This window comes from Phyllobates terribilis, unplaced genomic scaffold (genome assembly GCF_046119375.1).
Source record: "Phyllobates terribilis strain yellow unplaced genomic scaffold, ASM4611937v1 Scaffold_171__1_contigs__length_4068163, whole genome shotgun sequence".
In the NCBI taxonomy this organism is placed as follows: domain Eukaryota; kingdom Metazoa; phylum Chordata; class Amphibia; order Anura; family Dendrobatidae; genus Phyllobates; species Phyllobates terribilis.
The window spans coordinates 2,460,539-2,482,410 of record NW_027362931.1 but is presented as its reverse complement, the minus strand read 5'-3'; the positions used below and the strand labels follow the sequence as shown (position 1 = coordinate 2,482,410).

Below are 21,872 nucleotides of genomic sequence, written 5' to 3'. Positions count from 1 at the left end.
CAGGTGCTTCACAGGAATTTTTTGAATGTGGAAGAAAAAAATGAACATTTAACTTTTTTCACAAAAATGTTACTTTAGACCCAATTTTTTTTATTTTCACAGGGGTAACAAGAAAAAATGGACCCCAAAATTTGTTGTGCAATTTCCCCTGGGCACGCAGATACCCAATATTTGGGGAAAAAACACTGTTTGGGCGCACGGCAGGGCTCGGAAGGGAAGGAGCGCCATTTGACTTTTTGATTGTAAAATTTGCTTGAATAATTAGCGGACGCCATGTTGTGTTTGGAGAGTCCCTGTGTGCCCAAACTTTGGAGCTCCCCCACAAGTGACCCCATTTTGGAAACTAGACCCCCCAAGGCACCTTTCTAGATGCATAGTGAGCACTTGGAACCCCCAGGTGCTTCACAAATTGAGTCGTAAAAATGAAAAATTGAAAAAAAAAACACTTTTTCATTTTTATGAATCAATTTGTGAAGCACCTGGGGTTCCAAGTGCTCACTATGCATCTAGATAGGTGCCTTGGGGGGTCTAGTTTCCAAAATGGGGTCACTTGTGGGGGAGCTCCAATGTTTGGGCACACAGGGACTCTCCAAATGCAACATGATATCCGCTAACAAATTGAATGGAAAATCGGCTCAAATTGTTAGCGGACACCACATTGCGTTTGGAGAGCCCCTCTGTGCCCAAACTTTGGAGCTCCCCCACAAGTGACCCCATTTTGGAAACTAGACCCCCCAAGGCACCTTTCTAGATGCATAGTGAGCACTTGGAACCCCAAGGTGCTTCACAAATTGATTTGTAAAAATGAAAAAGTGAAAAAAAAAACACTTTTTCATTTTTATGAATCAATTTGTGAAGCACCTGGGGTTCCAAGTGCTCACTATGAATCTAGATAGGTGCCTTGGGGGGGTCTAGTTTCCAAAATGGGGTCACTTGTGGGGGAGCTCCAATGTTTGGGCACACAGGGACTCTCCAAATGCAACATGATATCCGCTAACAAATTGAATGGAAAATCAGCTCAAATTGTTAGCGGACACCACGTTGCGTTTGGAGAGCCCCTCTGTGCCCAAACTTTGGAGCTCCCCCACAAGTGACCCCATTTTGGAAACTAGACCCCCCAAGGCACCTTTCTAGATGCATAGTGAGCACTTGGAACCCCCAGGTGCTTCACAAATTGATTAGTAAAAATGAAAAAGTGAAAAAAAAAACACTTTTTCATTTTTATGAATCAATTTGTGAAGCACCTGGGGTTCCAAGTGCTCACTATGCAACTAGATAGGTGCCTTCGGGGGTCTAGTTTCCAAAATGGGGTCACTTGTGGGGGAGCTCCAAAGTTTGAGCACACAGGGGCTTGCCAAACGCAACATGGTGTCGCCGATCACCTCCCCTTGCCCCGCAATGCCGCGGTTAATGTGCTGGGAGCGGTGCAGGACCGCTCCCTGCACATAGTATCGGGTGTCAGCTGTGACAATCAGCTGACACCCGGCGGCGATCGCGCCCGCACAGTCTGTGTGCGCGCGCGATCGCCATGACGTACTAATACGGGTCTGGCTTTTAAGTCCCAGGGCACAGACGCGTATTAGTACGTCAGATGTTGTTAAGGGGTTAAACAATCAGGAGAATTCTCTCACGCTGGGATGGCATTCTGATGACAGGCTGGATCTCAGCTGAGCGCTGCCATCCAGCTTGTCATCCTTCAGAGACACTGCAGAGCGCAGGCATTATGGGAACTTCCGATTCCGGTATTCGATATTGTAAAAGTATCGGAATTAAGTATCGGAATTCCGATACCGCGAATATCGGCCGATACCCGATATTTCATTATCGGAATGCTCAACACTACTAATTATATATCTCACGGATATCTATCATCTATCTCAATATTTGCACATCTAACACCTAAATATCTGTCATTTCTATTCTGCGCTCTCTTCCGGCACGTGTCACACAGACGTGTGTGCGGATGTCACACTTTATGTCATCTGTGTGCAGGACGTACTGACGTCCGAGCTGCCGGCAAAAAACGGACATGTCCGGTCCGTGTGACCATGTGCGCAGCCTATAGATTATAATGGGTGTACGTGTGTGTCTCCGGTACGTGTGAAGGGGGCCTAAAGGGTATGAGCACTTCTAGTAAGAGTTACCAGTAGGGGGCGTGACCACTTAAAGTGCCTAGGGCAGCATGAATGCCAGATACGGCCCTGAGCACAGCCCTAATAAAGTCATTAGAGCTGCAGATAAAGGGGGCTCGATCACAGCTCTGGATAGTGGGTTGTATGAGCCGGAGGTTATGTACATGGATGACGATACTAATATATGCCGCACTCTAGATGGAGATCCTACTAATTCATACAATACGCCCTTACATTGTCTTTTGGAGGAGGGTTTGGTATCGGCTGTACTTAATGCCAAACAAATAGAACGATTAAAGGAAAATCACCCACAATGTCCAATATTTCATACATTACCGAAAACTCACAAAGAAGGAAACATCCATCAGTCTAGAGATACATTCAATACTGGCTGCAGAGAAGATTCCTATAATATAGTGAATATTACCAGAAAACATTTACCTATGTTATACACTGACAAGGATCCAGCAACAAGAAAGACAACTGACACGTGGAGGACAAACACCAAAGGTTTCATTGAATGTGGGAGAAATAAATGTGGTTTGTGCAAGTCTGTGCACAAAGCAAAAATGTCTGCATCTACTAACCATAATAAACCCTATAATATCCGACATCTCATTAGTTGTAGCTCCACACGTCATTGACACCATACAATGTGAAGCTTGTCTGCTGCAATATGTGGGGGGCACGGTCAGACCCTTACGTCACCGCATTGGGGGACACGTTAGGGACGTTCTTGGCCCCACAACACGTAATACATCACAACATCTCATACAACACAATAGGGATTAATCCCTTTACAGTTGTGGGTATTGAATATGTCACCAGACCAGCTAAGGGGGAGATTGGTATAAAAAGTACACCCCCGAGAAGCCTTGTGGATTCTGGAATTGGACTCCAGATTCCCCAGTGATATGAAGCTTCCTTCAGACCTTGTATCCATTTACTGAATTGTGTTTTTCCTCTTTTATAGTAATTATACATAATATACACATTATAGATGCAGACACTTCATTCTTCTATTGCACGGATGCTTTTTGTTGTGGACATATGATCATCCATAGGGGTAATGTAGACATACTTGCACATGTCCATTTGGGGCTGGGGGTCTCCGCTGTGCATTAGACCCTATGATGTGTATAAGAAGCCGGTTACTGTTGATTTATTATGTCATGAAGAAGAACTGAACACAAATACCAGGTAGAAACGCAGAGATGTTTTGCTCCTATCTGTTTTTTAATGTTTCTATGATTTTAATTTGGATTTTTCAATAAAAGTTTTTGGTTTTATTCACACTGGAAAACAAGTGCTGGATTATCAGTAACTTTCTTTGTCCCGTCCATTCCTTCCCAACTGTGATTTTTCATCCAAGCATTGAGAGATGAGCTGAAAGCAGACAATGTTTTCTATAGAGGAATGGCAGACATGGGTGTTGTCCACATAGAAAGCCTCTCCTAAATCCCATACACAAAAAAGCCGCCCTACAATCTGCCAGGACACATGTGGAAACATATGAAGACTCCTGGGACTTTATACTCTGGAGTGATGAGACCAAGATAAAGGTTTTTTTTGGAACTGATGGCTTCAAAACTGTATAACATTGAAGAGGTGAGGAATACAATGAGAATGCATGGTGTCTACAGTGAGACCTGGTGGTGGCCGTGTCCTTATGTGCGGCTGCATGAGGGGCTACATTTCATTGATGGTATCTTGAATTCACAGATGTTCTGCTCTATAGTGACAGAAAAGATGCTGCCCTCACTCTGTTCCCTTGGTAGGCCACTGTTACATTTCTGAAGAACAGGGTGACAGTGATTCAGTGGCCAAGTGTCTCCTGATCTGAACCCAACCAAACACCTATGGGGAATTCTGAAGAGACAAGTTGTCATCGCTCCATCCAGCATCCAGGCTCTAAGAGCTCGTTATCGAAAAAGAGATAAAAGATAGATATAGTATTGTCACTAACTTGTTCATTCCAGGCCTAGAAAACTTGGTGCCGTCCTTTAAAATTATGGAGGCCATACAAAATAATAGATGTAGTAGCTTTTAATGTGGGGTGTACTCATTTTTGCATCAACTATATTGAGTAAAACTGAAGGTTTTCTAATGAGAGTTATATTATTACCCTTACTTTCATGTTTTGATTACAAAAAAATGTTCTATGAAACTTAGTGTTGGCAAAATTGTAGGAATTGATCTTGTGTTCAGTGAGCTATTAAATAAAATCTTACTCATCAAAGGGGGTGTACTCATTTATGCTGAACAATATTTATTAAACTTTATAAAACACAGTGAACATAATTACACTTTCTTTCCCATATGACTTCTCTCATGTTTTACAAGGTGTGATTTTTGTATAAAAGATTTCCCACATTCTGAACATGAATACGGCTTCTCTCCTGTGTGACTTCTCTCATGCTGCACAAGATAAGTTTTTTTTGTAAAGCATTTCTCACAGAATGAACATGAATACGGCTTCTCTCCTGTATGAATTCTCTTATGAGCAGAAAGATTTGATTTATGTATAAAAGATTTCCCACATTCTGAACATGAATACGGCTTCTCTCCTGTGTGAATTCTGTGATGTATAACAAGCTCTGATTGATATATAAAAGATTTCCCACATTCTGAACATGAAAATGTGTTTTCTCCTGTATGAATTCTCTTATGTGCAGCAAGTTGATATTTATGTATAAAAGATTTCCTACATTCTGAACATGAATACGGCTGCTCTCCTGTGTGAGTTTTCTGATGTCTAACAAGATATGATTTCTCTGTAAAACATTTTCCACATTGTAAACATGAAAACGGTTTCTCCCCGGTGTGAATTCTTTGATGTAAAACCAGATCTGATTTACTTTTAAAACATTTCCCACATTCTGAACAAGAAAATGGCTTTACTCCTGTGTGAATTCTGTGATGTTTAACAAGATGTGATTTATAACTAAAACACTTCCCACATTCTGAGCATGAATATGGCGACTTTCCAGTATGAATGCTCTGATGTCTATTAAAATGCCCTTTAGCTGTGAAGGTCTTCCCACATAGTGAACACAAAAATGTTTTTTCTCCTGTGTGATTTCTCTGATGTGTAATAAGATTCCCTTTATTTGTAAAGCATTTCCCACATTCTGAACACGAATATGGCTTCTCTCCTGTGTGAATTCGCTGATGTGGAATAAGACTCCTTTTATCTGTAAAGGACTTCCCACATTCTGAACATGAATACGGCTTCTCTCCTGTGTGAATTCTCTGATGTATAATAAGACTCCCTTTAAATGTAAAGCATTTCCCACATTCCGAACATGAATATGGCTTTTCTCCTGTGTGAATTCTCTGATGTATAACAAGCTGTGATTTATCTGGAAAGCACCTTCTACATTGTAAACATGAAAAAGGTTTTTCTCCTGTGTGAATTCTTTGATGTTTAACAAGGACTGATTTACTTCTACAACATTTCCCACATTCCGAACATGAAAATGGCTTCTCTCCTGTATGAATTCTCTGATGTGTAATAAGATCTCCTTTATGTTTAAAGGCCTTCCCACATTCCGAACATGAAAATGGCTTCTCTCCTGTGTGAATTCTCTCATGTATAATAAATTGTGATTTATATGTAAAGCATTTCTCACATTCTGAACAGGAGTATGGCTTCTCTCCTTTATGTTTTCTGTGTGTTAAAAAATCTGAGCTTTTTGTAAATTGCTTGTCACACTGAAATCTTGAATCCACTTTGCCCCCTGGACTTTTGGTAACAATGTGAGATTGCTCAGGAGATGATTCCTCATGATCAGGTGGATTATAGGAAAGTGAAGTGCTGTGAAGTCCAGGAGGTGCAGGAAGGGTGATGAGGTTTTCTCCATTAGAGTGCTTCCTGATATCTTCTTTTTTATAATTTAGTGATGAACCGTTATTCTCACAAGGATTTCCTATTAGGATGAAAGATAAATTAGATGTGAGTTTTTTCTTCAACACAAAAGAGATTTCTGAATGTATTTTCTGGATCTCACAGTGAAGACCCTCGTCAGTGAAAGTACCGGGAATAAGGAGGACAACTACATGCCATAACATTAACACAATGACGGGTAAAGTGAATGACACTTATAAACTGGTGACATTGGCACAAGTCAGGGGTGGCAGAGATTAGACAGCAAATAGTTCTTTAAGTGGTAATTACTGATGACCGGTTCCCTTAATGTACCTCCAGTGCCATTTCACTCTCTCAAGCTTCGTATCTTGCCCTCAGTATAGAAAAGTGTCCACGTAATTAAAGAAGTTGTCCACTACTATTAAAAATGCCCCCAATGTAATTAACCCGTTGAGAGAAGATTTCTTTTAATTACCTAGCTTTGTCTTTATTGGCTGTGAGCGGCGCTATCGCTGGACACTCACAGGCATCACGCGACCCCCGGCTGCAGCCGGCTCTTGCTTCACCTGATGTCTGATGTCACGTCAAGTGAGGCGTGACTCGGTGGGCTGTGGGTGGGGTTTCCCCACGCGTCACACCCAGCATCCACCGCTCAGTTTCCCAATGAATACAAGGTAATTGTGATTCACAAAATGTTATACAATTGAACGGTGAAGGAAAAAAAAAAATTACATTTTTACCACTATAATGTTATTTTAGCCCCAGATTTTACATTTTCACAAGGGAAACTGGGTAAAGATGACCACATAATTTTATACAATTTCTGCTGAACGGGGCAATACCCCATATGTGTCTGTACTGTACTGCTTAGCCACATGGCGAGACTCGGGAGGGACGGAGCGCTATTTGACTCTTGGAGAACAAACTTTAGTAGAACAGTTTGCAGACTCCATATACAGAGCCCCTAAGTGGCAGAAGAGCAGAATCCCCCCTCAAGTGACACCAGTTTGGAAATTACACCCCTATGGAAATGTATCTACAGGAATAGTGATGAATTTGACTCCATGGGTGCTTTCCAGAAACGAGCAGTAATGGATGTTGCGAAGTGAAAATGCAAATATTTCCTTATAGTGGTCAGTACATTGTAGCGTCCGGTACATTGCAGTGCCCTTACGTTGTAGCGCCCAGTACATGATTCCCAGCTAGTGCTTTCTGGAGAAATAAATTGGCTCTCCTCGCTACAGTAATGCCAAACATGTGGATGCTAACTGCACACGGTGGGGCTCAGGAGGAGGGGGCATTTGGATTTGGGAGCGCAGATGTCACTGGATTTCTTTAAGTGGGAGCCAAGTCACTTTTCCAGAGCCTTTGTGCTACCAGTGATATGGACACCCCCTATATTACTGTTTACAGATGATGAACCTGAGTGGGGACTTGTTTTTTGTGGGTTGAGTAGAAGCTCTTAATGGTGGCATTTTGGGGTACAGAACATTTTGGAGCATATTTATCCTGTGCTGTACACTGAACACTTACAGTGGGTACGGGAAGAATTCAGACCCCTTTACATTTTTCACTCTTTGTTTCATTGCAGCCATTTGGTAAATTCGAAACAGTTCATTTATTTTTCTCACTAAAGTACACTCTGCACCCCATCTTGACTGAAAAAAAGCAGAAATGCAGACAATTTTGCAGATTTATTAAAAAAGAAAAACTGAAATATCACATGGTCATAAGTATTCAGACCCTTTGCTCAGACACTCATATTTAAGTCACATGCTGTCCATTTCCTTGTGATCCTCCTTGAGATGGTTCTACTCATTTATTTGAGTCCAGCTGTGTCTAAAGAAACTCATAGGACTTGATTTGGAAAGACACACACCTGTCTATATAAGACCTCACCGCTCACAGTGCATGTCAGACCAAATGAGAATCATGAGCTCAAAGGAACTGCCCAAGGAGCTCAGAGACAGAATTGTGGCAAGGCACAGATCTGGCCAAGGTTACAAAAGAATTTCTGCATTATTGAATTGAAGGTTCCTAAGAGCACAGTGGCCTCCATAATCCTTAAATGGAAAAAGTTTGGGACCACCAGAAGTCTTCCTAGACCTGGCCGTCCAGCCAAACTGAACAATCGTGGGAGAAGAGCCTTGGTGAGAGAGGTAAAAAAGAACCCCAAGATCACTGTGGCTGAGCTCCAGAGATGCAGTAGGGAGATGGGAGAAAGTTCCACAAAGTCAACTATCACTGCAGCCCTCCACCAGTCGGGCCTTTATGGCAGAGTGGCCAGATGGAAGCCTCTCCTCAGTGCAAGACATATGAAAGCCCGCATAGAGTTTGCTCACAACACATGAAGAACTCCCAGACTATGAGAAATAAGATTATATGGTCTGATGACACGAAGATAGAACTTTTTGGTGATCATTCTAAGCGGTATGTGTGGAGAAAACCAGGCACTGCTTATCACCTGCCCAATACAATCCCTACAGTGAAACATGGTGGTGGCAGCATCATGCTATGGGGGTATTTTTCAGCTGCAGGCACAGGATGACTGGTTGTAAATGAAGGAAACATGAATGCAGCCAAGCACAGAGATATCCTGGATGAAAACCTCTTACAAAGTGCTCTGGACCTCAGACTTGGCAAAAGGTTCACCTTCCAACAAGACAATGACCCTAAGCACACAGCTAAAATGACAAAGGAGTGGCTTCAGAACAACTCTGTGACTATTCTTGACTGGCCCAGCCAGAGCCCTGACCTAAACCCAATTGAGCATCTCTGGAGAGACCTGAAAATGGCTGTCCACCAACGTTCACCATCCAACCTGACGGAACTGGAGAGGATCTGCAAGGAAGAATGGAAGAGGATCCCCAAATCCAGGGGTGAAAAACTTGTTGCATCATTCCCAAGAAGACTCATGGCTGTACTAGCTCAAAAGGTGCTTCTATTCAATACTGAGCAAAGGGTCTGAATACTTATGACCATGTGATATTTCAGTTTTTCTTTTTTAATAAATTTGCAAAAATTTCTACATTTCTTGTTTTTTTCAGTCAAGATGGGGTGCAGAGTGTACTATAATGAGAAAAAAATGACTTTTTACAATTTACAAAATGGCTGCAATGAAACAAAGAGTGAAAAATCTAAAGGGGTCTGAATACTTTCCGTACCCACTGTACATCGGGGTTTCCATCTAAATCTACAAAATACATGATTCAGATGACACCCCCGAGGGATCCATTCAGAATAATGAGGCAGCAGAGTTACACCGGACTTCGTCTAGCCTCTGGTCGACTGCGCTTTTATGCACGCTGAAAAAGATGGACATCACTGGATCATAGGCCAGACGGCGTCCACAGCGCCTCATTATACGGAATCTTCCCCCGGGGTTCTGTCCGAATCGCAAGCTCAGTCATTTATATGGCAGCAAGAGACTTGTGTAAGAATAATATGAAAGTAAAAGATGGAAGTAATATTAAAAAACACAATTAGGAAAATTAAAAATGTGCTTATTAAATCATTAAGAAGAGGTGTGAATGCGGCCCAGTTATTCATCGGTGCGCAACCGGACTCTGTACAAGAGCAGCCGCGCCATCACCGGACGCTTCTGCTGTGATGTGGACGGCGGATAAAGCTTCACTGCACCGGAGACTTCATACAATATCACACACCGGTCATCATCACACGCCGCTAATCATAGTCACATGCCAATCATCGTCATCATCATCACACGCCGCTAATCATAGTCACATGCCAATCATCATCGTCATACGCCAGTCATCATCATCACACGCCACTAATCATAGTCACATGCCAATCATCATCGTCATACGCCAGTCATCATCATCACACACCGCTAATCATAGTCACATGCCAATCATCATCATCATACGCCAGTCATCATCATCACACACCGCTAATCATAGTCACATGCCAATCATCATCGTCATACGCCAGTCATCATCATCACACGCCACTAATCATAGTCACATGCCAATCATCATCGTCATACGCCAGTCATCATCATCACACACCGCTAATCATAGTCACATGCCAATCATCATCATCATACGCCAGTCATCATCATCACACACCGCTAATCATAGTCACATGCCAATCATCATCGTCATACGCCAGTCATCATCATCACACACCGCTAATAATAGTCACATGCCAATCATCATCATCATACGCCAGTCATCATCATCACACGCCGCTAATCATAATCACATGCCAATCATCATCATCATATGCCAGTCATCATCATCACACGCCGCTAATCATAGTCACATGCCAATCATCATCGTCATACGCCAGTCATCATCATCACACGCCGCTAATCATAGTCACATGCCAATCATCATCATCATACGCCAATCATCATCATCATCACACGCCGCTAATCATAGTCACATGCCAATCATCATCATCATACTCCAGTCATCATCATCACACGCCGCTAATCATAGTCACATGCCAGTCATCATCGTCATACGCCAGTCATCATCATCACACGCCACTAATCATAGTCACATGCCAATCGCCATCGTCATACGCCAGTCATCATCATCACACGCCACTAATCATAGTCACATGCCAATCATCATCGTCATACGCCAGTCATCATCATCACACGCCTCTAATCATAGTCAGATGCCTATCATCATCATCATACGCCAGTCATCATCATCACACGCCGCTAATCATAGTCACATGCCAATCATCATCATCATACCCCAGTCATCATCATCACACGCCGCTAATCATAGTCACATGCCAATCATCATCATCATACGCCAGTCATCATCATCACACGACGCTAATCATAGTCACATGCCAATCATCATCGTCATACGCCAGTCATCATCATCACAAGCCGGTCATCATCATCACACGCCGCTAATCATAGTCACATGCCAATCATCATCATCATACGCCAGTCATCATCATCACACGCCGCTAATCATAGTCACATGCCAATCATCATCGTCATACGCCAGTCATCATCATCACACGCCGCTAATCATAGTCACATGCCAATCATCATCATCACACGCCGCTAATCATAGTCACATGCCTATCATCATCATCATACGCCAGTCATCATCATCACACGCCGCTAATCATAGTCACATGCCAATCATCATCGTCATACGCCAGTCATCATCATCACAAGCCGGTCATCATCATCACACGCCGCTAATCATAGTCACATGCCAATCGTCATCGTCATACGCCAGTCATAATCGTCAGGCGCCGCTAATCATAGTCACATGCCAATCATCATCGTCATACGCCAGTCATCATCATCACACACCGGTCATCATCATCACACGCAGCTAATCATAGTCACATGCCAATCGCCATCGTCATACGCCAGTCATCATCATCACACACCGGTCATCATCATCACACGCCGCTAATCATAGTCACATGCCAATCATCATCGTCATACGCCAGTCATCATCATCACACGCCGCTAATCATAGTCACATGCCAATCATCATCGTCATACGCTAGTCATCATCATCACACGCCGCTAATCATAGTCACATGCCTATCATCATCATCATACGCCAGTCATCATCATCACACGCCGCTAATCATAGTCACATGCCAATCATCATCGTCATACGCCAGTCATCATCATCACACGCCGCTAATCATAGTCACATGCCAATCATCATCATCATACGCCAGTCATCATCATCACACGCCGCTAATCATAGTCACAAGCCAATCATCATCGTCATACGCCAGTCATCATCATCACACGCCGCTAATCATAGTCACATGCCAATCATCATCGTCATACGCCAGTCATCATCATCACAAGCCGGTCATCATCATCACACGCCGCTAATCATAGTCACATGCCAATCGTCATCGTCATACGCCAGTCATAATCGTCAGGCGCCGCTAATCATAGTCACATGCCAATCATCATCGTCATACGCCAGTCATCATCATCACACACCGCTAATCATAGTCACATGCCAATCATCATCATCATACGCCAGTCATCATCATCACACGCAGCTAATCATAGTCACATGCCAATCGCCATCGTCATACGCCAGTCATCATCATCACACGCCGCTAATCATAGTCACATGCCAATCATCATCGTCATACGCCAGTCATCATCATCATCACACGCCGGTCATTATTACACACCTGTGGAAACATCTACAGGAATCTCCTCCTTCCCGTCGCTCACACACGGCTGATCCCTCCTCGTCATCACTTCTTCTTCTGTCTCGTCCTTCACTTTATTCTTAGTCGGATCTTCCTCCTGATATATCAGATGTAACAATCAGCACAATACAAGAAACCACCAAAATCTGTGACATCTATGACCTCGATCAGAAATGTCCCCCCATATACAGATCCGGTACAGGGCTCAGCACCGTCTACCTGATGACTCTCCGGGATGTTGTGATTCTCTTCTGGACAGTCCTGGGGATACAGAGGACGGGGACATCTCTCTGGTGGATTTCTTTCCATGAGTCCATCTGTAGGAAACACATAGTGACAGAATACAGTGACATGTAAAAGTTTGGGCACCAATGGTCAAAATTACTGTTATTGTGAACAGTTGAGTTGAAGATGAAATAATCTCTAAACGGCCTAAAGTTAAAGATTACATTTCCTTTGTATTTCAGGCAAAATAATAAATAATAAACTATATATACAGTGGTGGCCAAAAGTATTGGCACCCCTGCAATTCTGTCAGATAATACTCAGTTTCTTCCTGAAAATGATTGCAATCACAAATTCTTTGGTATTATTCTCTTCATTTAATTAGTCTTCAATGAAAAAACACAAAAAGAATTGTCCTAAAGCCAAATTGGATATAATTTCACACCAAACCTAAAAAAGGGGGTGGACAAAAGTATTGGCACCCTTTTAAAAATCCTGTGATGCTTCTGTAATTGGTGTAATTAACAGCACCTGTAACTTACCTGTGGCACCTAACAGGTGTTGGCAATAACTAAATCACACTTGCAGCCAGTTAACATGGATTAAAGTTGACTCAACCTCTGTCCTGTGTCCTTGTGTGTACCACATTGAGCATGGAGAAAAGAAAAAAGACCAAAGAACTGTTTGAGGACTTGAGAAACCAAATTGTGAGGAAGCATGAGCAATCTCAAGGCTACAAGTCCATCTCCAAAGACCTGAATGTTCCTGTGTCTTCTGTGCGCAGTTTCATCAAGAAGTGTAAAGCCCATGGCACTGTGGCTAACCTCCCTAGATGTGGACGGAAAAGAAAAATTGACGAGAGATTTCAACGCAAGATTGTGTGGATGGTGGATAAAGAACCTCGACTAACATCCAAACAAGTTCAAGCTGCCCTGCAGTCCGAGGGTACAACAGTGTCAACCCGTACTATCCGTTGGCGTCTGAATGAAAAGGAACTGTATGGTAGGATACCCAGGAAGACCCCACTTCTTACCCCGAGACATAAAAAAGCCAGGCTGGAGTTTGCCAAAACTTACCTGAGAAAGCCTAAAACGTTTTGGAAGAATGTTCTCTGGTCAGATGAGACAAAAGTAGAGCTTTTTGGGAAAAATCATCAACATAGAGTGTACAGGAAAAAAAAGAGGCATTCAAAGAAAAGAAAACGGTCCCTACAGTCAAACATGGCGGAGGTTCCCTGATGTTTTGGGGTTGCTTTGCTGCCTCTGGCACTGGACTGCTTGACCGTGTGCATGGCATTATGAAGTCTGAAGACTACCAACAAATTTTGCAGCATAATGTAGGGTCCAGTGTGAGAAAGCTGGGTCTCCCTCAGAGGTCATGGGTCTTCCAGCAGGACAATGACCCAAAACACACTTCCAAAAGCACTATACAATAGTTTGAGAGAAAGCACTGGAGACTTCTAAGGTGGCCAGCAATGAGTCCAGACCTGAATCCCATAGAACACCTGTGCAGAGATCTCAAAATGGCAGTTTGGAGAAGGCACCCTTCAAATATCAGGGATCTGGAGCAGTTTGCCAATGAAGAATGGTCTACAATTCCAGCAGAGCATTGTAAGAAACTCATTGATGGTTACCGGAAGCAGTTGTTTGCAGTTATTTTGGCTAAAGGTTGTGCAACCAAGTATTAGGCTGAGGGTGCCAATACTTTTGTCGGGCCCATTTTTGGAGTTTTGTGTGAAATGATCAATGATTTCATTTTTGCTTCATTCTCTTTTGTGTTTTTTTCACTGAAGACAAATTAAATGAAGATAATAAGACCAAAGAATTTGTGATTGCAATCATTTTCAGGAAGAAACTGAGTATTATCTGACAGAATTGCAGGGGTGCCAATACTTTTGGCCACCACTGTATTTTCATCTTTTACATTTAAAAAAAATTTCAATGAGGAAAAATGGATAAATGCAAAAGTTTTGGCACCTGGCAAGGTTAGTACCCAGTATCGCCCCCTTTTGAAAGTATCACAGCTTGTAAATGCTTTTTGTAGCCAGACAATAGTCTTTCAATTCTTGTTTGAGGGATTTTCATCCTTTCTTCCTTGGAGGAATTCTTCCAGTTCTGTGAGATTCTTGGGTCGTCTTGCATCCTCAGCTATTTTGAGGTCTAGCCACAGATTTTCAATGATGTTCAGATCAGGGGACTATGAGGGCCATTGTAAAACCTTCAGCTTGTGCCTTTTGACGTGTGTTTAGTACCATTATCATTTGCCATCCTCTTTTTACCTTCAGCTTTTTTGCAGATGGTGTTATGTTTGTATCAAGAATTTGCTGAAATTTCATGGAATCCATTCTTCCCTCTACCCGTTCCCTGTGCCATTGGCTGCAACACAACCCAAAAGCATGACTGATCCACCACCATGCTTAATGGCTGGCGAGATGTTCTTTTACTAAAATTCTGTGCCCTTTTTTCTCCACACAACTTTGATCATTGCTCTATTTTAACCTCATCGGTCTACAAGACTTGTTTACAAAATGCATCAGACCTTCTTAGATGTACTTTTGCATACTTCTGACGCTGAATTTTATGGTGAGGTCGCAGGAGAGGTTTTCTTCTGATGACTGTTCCATGAAGGCCATATTTGTGCAGGTGTCTCTGAAGAGTACAACAATGTTCCACAACTACAGAGTCTGCTAAATCTTTCTGAAGGTCTTTTGCAGTCAGGCGGGGGTTCTGATTTGCCTCTCTAGCAATCCTACTGAAAATTTGCTTGGTCTTCCAGACCTTATCTTGACCTCCATTCTTTCTGTTAACTGCCATTTCTTTATTACATTTTGAACCAAGGAAAAGGCAACTTGAAAACGCTTTGCTCATAGCCTTCTCCTGCTTTGTGGGCCTCCACCATTGTTAGAGTGCTAGACAGCTGCTTAGAAAAAGCCATGGCTGCGGTTATTTTGGCACAATGTTAGAGTAAGCTGTGTTTTTATAAAGCTGGAAATTTGCATCACCTGGCCTTTCCTAACGATGATAGTGAACGAGCCATAACCCTAACAGGCTAAGTAAGGTCTGAATCATTGGTCAAAGTTATCTGAGCACACAAATGTCCAAGGGTAACACAAAGGAAATGTGTCATCTTTAACTTTAGGTCTTTTAGAGATCATTTCATCTTCAACTTGCTTAACTGGTCACAATAACAGTAATTTTGACCAGGGGTGCCCAAACTTTTACATGCCACTGTAGATTGTATCATGTGATCATGAGATGATGGGAGTAGTAGTAGATGGCCACAGAACCGACATGACAGTCTGCCCTCCTCACCCTGCTGATCGGCCCATATTGCGGTCGCCTCTTGTGCTCCATGTATAACCTCAATCTTAATATCAATCAGATCTTCACCCTAAAAATAAAAATGGAAGATGAGCTCAGGTCCCATCACTTCATGGTCAGATGTTGTGGGGACTTCAGTGTCATCTACCTGATGATCCTCCGGGATGTGGTGATTCTCCTCTGGATAGTCCTGCGGATTCAGAGGACGGGGACATCTCTCTGGTGGATTTCTCCTCCTGGATCCATCTGTGGAGACACACAGACTGAATACATGACCTGCCGTGTATCTGTCTATATATGAGATCCGTCTCTCAGAACCGGTAATTCTATGTGTATGTATCTGGGAATAAATTACATTGTTGTGGTCCTCACCACCGATACAGAGGTCCCAGCACATTGTGGGCCTCAAGTATGAAGTGATAATCAGCGAGGCCTAAGCCTAATGCTCTGCACTCGGAGGATGAGGACCCTGAGGAGAGGGACAGAGAAGACCCTCATCAGTCAGATGAAGGAACCGTACTAAGAAACACAACTTCTCCAAGATTCAGCTCCACCAGGGATGGAACCACAGAGGAGCTGGGGAAAGCTCCACATTTCTATCCATTGGTTTCCTCTCCTGATTTACTGTATGGAGATTGGGGGAAGGACGGTGACCATTTACCAGTGATTGTTTTTTTGAGAGCTCATGACGTCACCATGTGGACACGGCCTCCCTCCTGGACAGGATCCTCTGGGATCACTAAGAGGAGAGAACCTGATCTATTAAAAGACGAGTTACCGTGTTTTTCTTCTCCTTTAAATAGAGATAAATCTCCACATCCGCCTCGGTATAAACACTAAAATAGGCAGCAAGTTCTGCGTTTGTCTCTAAAGGATGAAAAAAAAGGCACATGTACGACTAACGTACGAAGTCACAGAACCCGGAAGGACGGTGTTGTGGGGAGCACCCGGTACGCAGCGGTTAGTACCCATCAATGTGTAGAAAGGACAACTAGAGAGCCGGCACCGGGGTCATGGGCGCTTACTGATGCACACGGGGAGCCAAGGAGAGATTGTCTGGTCAGACTCCACAGAAAAGCTCCATAATACATATTCTTCTAAACAAACAACCCTGTAAGGGAGACTTACACTTATTACCACCACACCCGGATCTCAGATTGAAGTCCCCATTATTTTTGCTTTGTCTCCCAAAATGAGAACGAATGTTTTTTTTTTAATAAAAATAAATCTAACTATCTACACACATATATATATATTATATTATTTGGCATTTTCATGTCAGGATTTATCTTGCACGGTAAATGCCAAAAGAAAAAAACACATCAGAAACACCTCCCCAAAACTGCAATGAAAAAACAACAATCAAAAAAAGTCACCAATAAAAAGGTCAACGGCCATTCAAGAAGAGAAGCCCTCACACAGCTCCGATAACGGAAGATAAAGCGATGGGTGTCAGGAACAATTCTGAAAATGGCAGCAACGTCGTTCTTACCACCCAATAAATGCTGAGAAACAAAACCCAAAAAGCCAGAAGCCCGACCACGACTGATGACGACATTGAGCTGGCACCGATTCTGAGGGACGGACAAGCGACAGCGGATTAGGGGGAAAATCAGCAGTAAATTAACCCCGACTCTGCTGAGTAACGATCCACGACAGACTCAGGAACCGAAAGATCTCACAGGAGAGAACGGACAGAAGCGCTGGGACATCTGCAGACAAAATGTGACCGATGCTCTAACGAAGGTGAAAGATTCTGAAAGAAGCCGCCGAGGACGAAGACTCAAGACTGATGAAGACGACAGCGGAGAAACCGCGACTCACAGATCAGAAGAGAAGAATCAGGGAATGAAAGCTGTGAGAAAATGTAGAGAAAACCAGAGCAAGTCTGGAGAAAAATCATCTATTATAGGACGAGGCCGAGAGACGCCATCACATGCACCGGAGCCAACAAGAGTCTCCTCTCACCTGGTGATGTCAGAGGCCGGAGCTCCTCCATCATCACCTCCTGGTACCGATCCTGGTGTCCTTCTAGATACTCCCACTCCTCCATGGAGAGATAGACAGCGACGTCCTGACACCTTATAGGAACCTGACAACGACACCGTCATCACCCAGAATCCTCCACTGCTGTCCTGTATAATGTCCCAGCAGTCACCTCTCCGCTCATCACCCCGAATCCTACAGTGCTGTCCTGTATAATATCCCAGCAGTCACCTCGCCGCTCATCACCCAGAATCCTCCAGTGCTGTCCTGTATAATGTCCCAGCAGTCACCTCTCCAGTCATCACCCAGAATCCTCCAGTGCTGTCCTGTATAATGTCCCAGCAGTCACCTCTCCGGTCATCACCCAAAATCCTCCAGTGCCGTCCTGTATAATGTCCCAGCAGTCACCTCTCCGCTCATCACCCAGAATGCTCCAGTGCTGTCCTGTATAATGTCCCAGCAGTCACCTCTCCGGTCATCACCCAGAATCCTCCAGTGCTGTCCTGTATAATGTCCCAGCAGTCACCTCTCCACTCATCACCCAAAATCCTCCAGTGCCGTCCTGTATAATGTCCCAGCAGTCACCTCTCCGGTCATCACCCAGAATCCTCCAGTGCCATCCTGTATAATGTCCCAGCAGTCACCTCTCCAGTCATCACCCAGAATCCTCCAGTGCTGTCCTGTATAATGTCCCAGCAGTCACCTGTCCGGTCATCACCCAGAATCCTCCAGTGCTGTCCTGTATAATGTCCCAGCAGTCACCTCTCCGGTCATCACCCAGAATCCTCCAGTGCTGTCCTGTATAATATCCCAGCAGTCACCTCTCCACTCATCACCCAGAATCCTCCAGTGCTGTCCTGTATAATGTCCCAGCAGTCACCTTTCCACTCATCACCCAGAATCATCCAGTGCGGTCCTGTATAATGTCCCAGCAGTCACCTTTCCACTCATCACCCAGAATCATCCAGTGCTGTCCTGTATAATGTCCCCCGCAGTCACCTCTCCGGTCATCACCCAGAATCCTCCAGTGCGATCCTGTATAATGTCCCAGCAGTCACCTCTCCGGTCATCACTCAGAATCCTCCAGTGCCGTCCTGTATAATGTCCGAACCGTCACCTCTCCGCTGATCACCCAGAATCCTCCAGTGCCGTCCTGTATAATGTCCCAGCAGTCACCTCTCCGGTCATGACCCAGAATCCTCCAGTGCTGTCCAGTATAATGTCCCCGCAGTCACCTCTCCGGTCATCACCCAGAATCCTCCAGTGCCGTCCTGTATAATGTCCCAGCAGTCACCTCTCCGGTGATCACCCAGAATCCTCCAGTGCTGTCCTGTATAATGTCCCAGCAGTCACCTCTCCGCTGATCACCCAGAATCCTCCAGTGCCGTCCTGCATAATGTCCCAGCAGTCATCTCTCCGGTCATCACCCAGAATCCTCCAGTGCCGTCCTGTATAATGTCCCAGCAGTCACCTCTCCGCTGATCACCCAGAATTCCCCACTGCCGTCCTGTATAATGTCCCAGCAGTCACCTCTCCGCTGATCACCCAGAATCCTCCAGTGCCATCCTGCATAATGTCCCAGCAGTCATCTCTCCGGTCATTAGCCAGAATCCTCCAATGCTGTCCTGTATAATGTCCCAGCAGTCACCTCTCCGGTCATCACCCAGAATCCCCCAGTTCTGTTCTGTATAATGTCCCAACAGTCACCTCTCCGATCATGACCCAGAATCCTCCAGTGCTGTCCTGTATAATGTCCCAGCAGTCACCTCTCCGGTTATCACCAGAATCCTCCAGTGCTGTCCTGTATAATGTCCCAGCAGTCACCTCTCCGGTCATCACCAGAATCCTCCTGTGCTCTCCTGTATAATGTCCCAGCAGTCACCTCTCCGGTCATCACCCAGAATCCTCCAGTGCTGTCCTGTATAATGTCCCAGCAGTCACCTCTCCGGTCATCACCAGAATCCTCCAGTGCTGTCCTGTATAATGTCCCAGCAGTCACCTCTCCGGACATCACCCAGAATCCTCCAGTGCTGTTCTGTATAATGTCCCAGCAGTCACCTCTCCGGTCATCACCCAGAATCCTCCAGTGCTGTCTTGTATAATGTCCCAGCAGTCACCTCTCCGGTCATCACCCGGAATCCTCCAGTGCTGTCCTGTATAATGTCCCAGCAGTCACCTCTCCGGTCATCACCCAGAATCCTCCAGTGCTGTCCTGTATAATGTTCCAGCAGTCACCTCTCCGTTCATCACCCAGAATCCTCCAGTGCTGTCCTGTATAATGTCCCAGCAGTCACCCAGAATCCTCCAGTGCTGTTCTGTATAATGTCCCAGCAGTCACCTCTCCGGTCATCACCCAGAATCCTCCAGTGCTGTCCTGTATAATATCCCAGCAGTCACCTCTCCGGTCATCACCCAGAATCCTCCAGTGCTGTTCTGTATAATGTCCCAGCAATCACCTATCCGGTCATCACCCAGAATCCTCCAGTGCTGTCCTGTATAATGTCCCAGCAGTCACCTCTCCGGTCATCACCCAGAATCCTCCAGTGCCATCCTGTATAATGTCCCAGCAGTCACCTCTCCGCTCATCACCCAGAATCCTCCAGTGCTGTCCTGTATAATGTCCCAGCAGTCACCTCTCCGCTCATCACCCAGAATCCTCCAGTGCTGTCCTGTATAATGTCCCAGCAGTCACCTCTCCGCTCATCACCCAGAATCCTCCAGTGCTGTCCTGTATAATGTCCCAGCAGTCACCTCTCCGGTCATCACCCAGAATCCTCCAGTGCTGTCCTGTATAATGTCCCAGCAGTCACCTCTCCGGTCATCACCCAGAATCCTCCAGTGCTGTCCTGTATAATGTCCCAGCAGTCACCTCTCCGCTCATCACCCAGAATCCTCCAGTGCCGTCCTGTATAATGTCCCAGCAGTCACCTCTCCGCTCAGCAGCTCATTCATCTTGTTGCTGAGCTCTAGGATCTTCTTCTTCCTCCTCTCATGTATCGGGGGGTGCGGGGGAGGCTCTGTGATGGGGCCCGGGCTCCGCCCTCCTGACTCCTGGAGATGGATGATGGGAGTCACTCCCCCGGTGTCTTCCTCACTATTGTGTAATCCTGTGTATGGAGAGAGACACTTAGGGGGAAGAATTCCTTCCCGACTCCAGATCTGACAATCAGTAGAAATCCCGGGATCAATAACCGTCTCCAGTAATCTGGGGCCATAACCTGGATATTATTACACTCAGGACAGACATCCAGGCCCCTCTACAGCTCTTATAGGGAATCCCCATGACAACTCCTCCTGGCAGAGAGCTGCACACAATCACTGCTCTTACAGTAAAGAATCCTTCTCTTCCTCTTCTGGATTTCCTCTTCCTGATGTCGGACTTGTTACATAACACAATAAAGCTGATAGAAATGTAGAGGAGTTACCTCTCCGCTCAGCAGGGAGATGATCTCCAGGGTGAAGTGTAATAATCTTCTGGTGGTCTCGTCCTCGTCCATCCTCGGGGTCATTCAGGAGAAGGAGGGATGAGCACTGGATCAGCTGGAGGGATCTCGTCCTGCCGGCGTCTTCATGATAAAGGAGAAGATGGAGATCACAGGGGACGATATAACGACAATCACTGAATTCTGCCCCAAATATCCGACATTTATCAGGAAGAATCTGGAGGAAAAGCCACAAACTCCACCGATCTGACCGCTCATTATCAGCCTCGTAGGAGGACGGTCACCGTGGTAACTACACCTCCAGTGGGGGCGGTCACCGTGGTAACTAAACCTCCAGCGGGGGACGGTCACCGTGGTAACTCCACCTCCAGCGGGGGGCGGTCACCGTGGTAACTCCACCTCCAGCGGGGGGCGGTCACCGTGGTAACTCCACCTCCAGCGGGGGGCGGTCACCGTGGTAACTCCACCTCCAGCGGGGGGCGGTCACCGTGGTAACTCCACCTCCAGCGGGGGACGGTCACCGTGGTAACTCCACCTCCAGCGGGGGGGCGGTCACCGTGGTAACTCCATCTCCAGCGGGGGCGGTCACCGTGGTAACTCCACCTCCAGCGGGGGCGGTCACCGTGGTAACTCCACCTCCAGCGGGGGCGGTCACCGTGGTAACTCCACCTCCAGCGGGGGGCGGTCACCGTGGTAACTCCACCTC

General features: G+C 45.2%; 1 protein-coding gene across 1 annotated transcript; it reads right to left on the bottom strand.

Annotated features, from left to right (window-relative positions):
• Positions 1–4,371: 4,371 nt before the first annotated feature.
• LOC141212369 (uncharacterized) lies at positions 4,372–21,285 on the bottom strand. Its single transcript, XM_073664922.1, has 8 exons — positions 21,149–21,285; positions 20,652–20,830; positions 17,706–17,829; positions 15,886–15,983; positions 15,729–15,807; positions 12,412–12,509; positions 12,172–12,289; positions 4,372–6,061 (listed from the first exon to the last, which is right to left on the bottom strand). The coding sequence occupies exons 2-8, from the start codon at positions 20,673–20,675 to the stop codon at positions 4,434–4,436; spliced, it is 2,169 nt and encodes a 722-aa protein (XP_073521023.1). The 5' UTR covers positions 20,676–20,830; positions 21,149–21,285; the 3' UTR covers positions 4,372–4,433.
• Positions 21,286–21,872: the final 587 nt, after the last annotated feature.

What these genes read in the sequence shown, in the direction of transcription:
- LOC141212369 (XM_073664922.1), bottom strand. Translation starts at nt 20,675, where the DNA reads ATGAATGAGCTGCTGAGCGGAGAG. An exon ending in ATGAGCTGCTGAGCGGAGAG is followed by an intron (nt 17,830 to 20,651) that starts GTGACTGCTGGG and finishes TGTCGTTGTCAG; the next exon opens with GTTCCTATAAGGTGTCAGGA. An exon ending in CCGGCCTCTGACATCACCAG is followed by an intron (nt 15,984 to 17,705) that starts GTGAGAGGAGAC and finishes GTGTCTCCACAG; the next exon opens with ATGGATCCAGGAGGAGAAAT.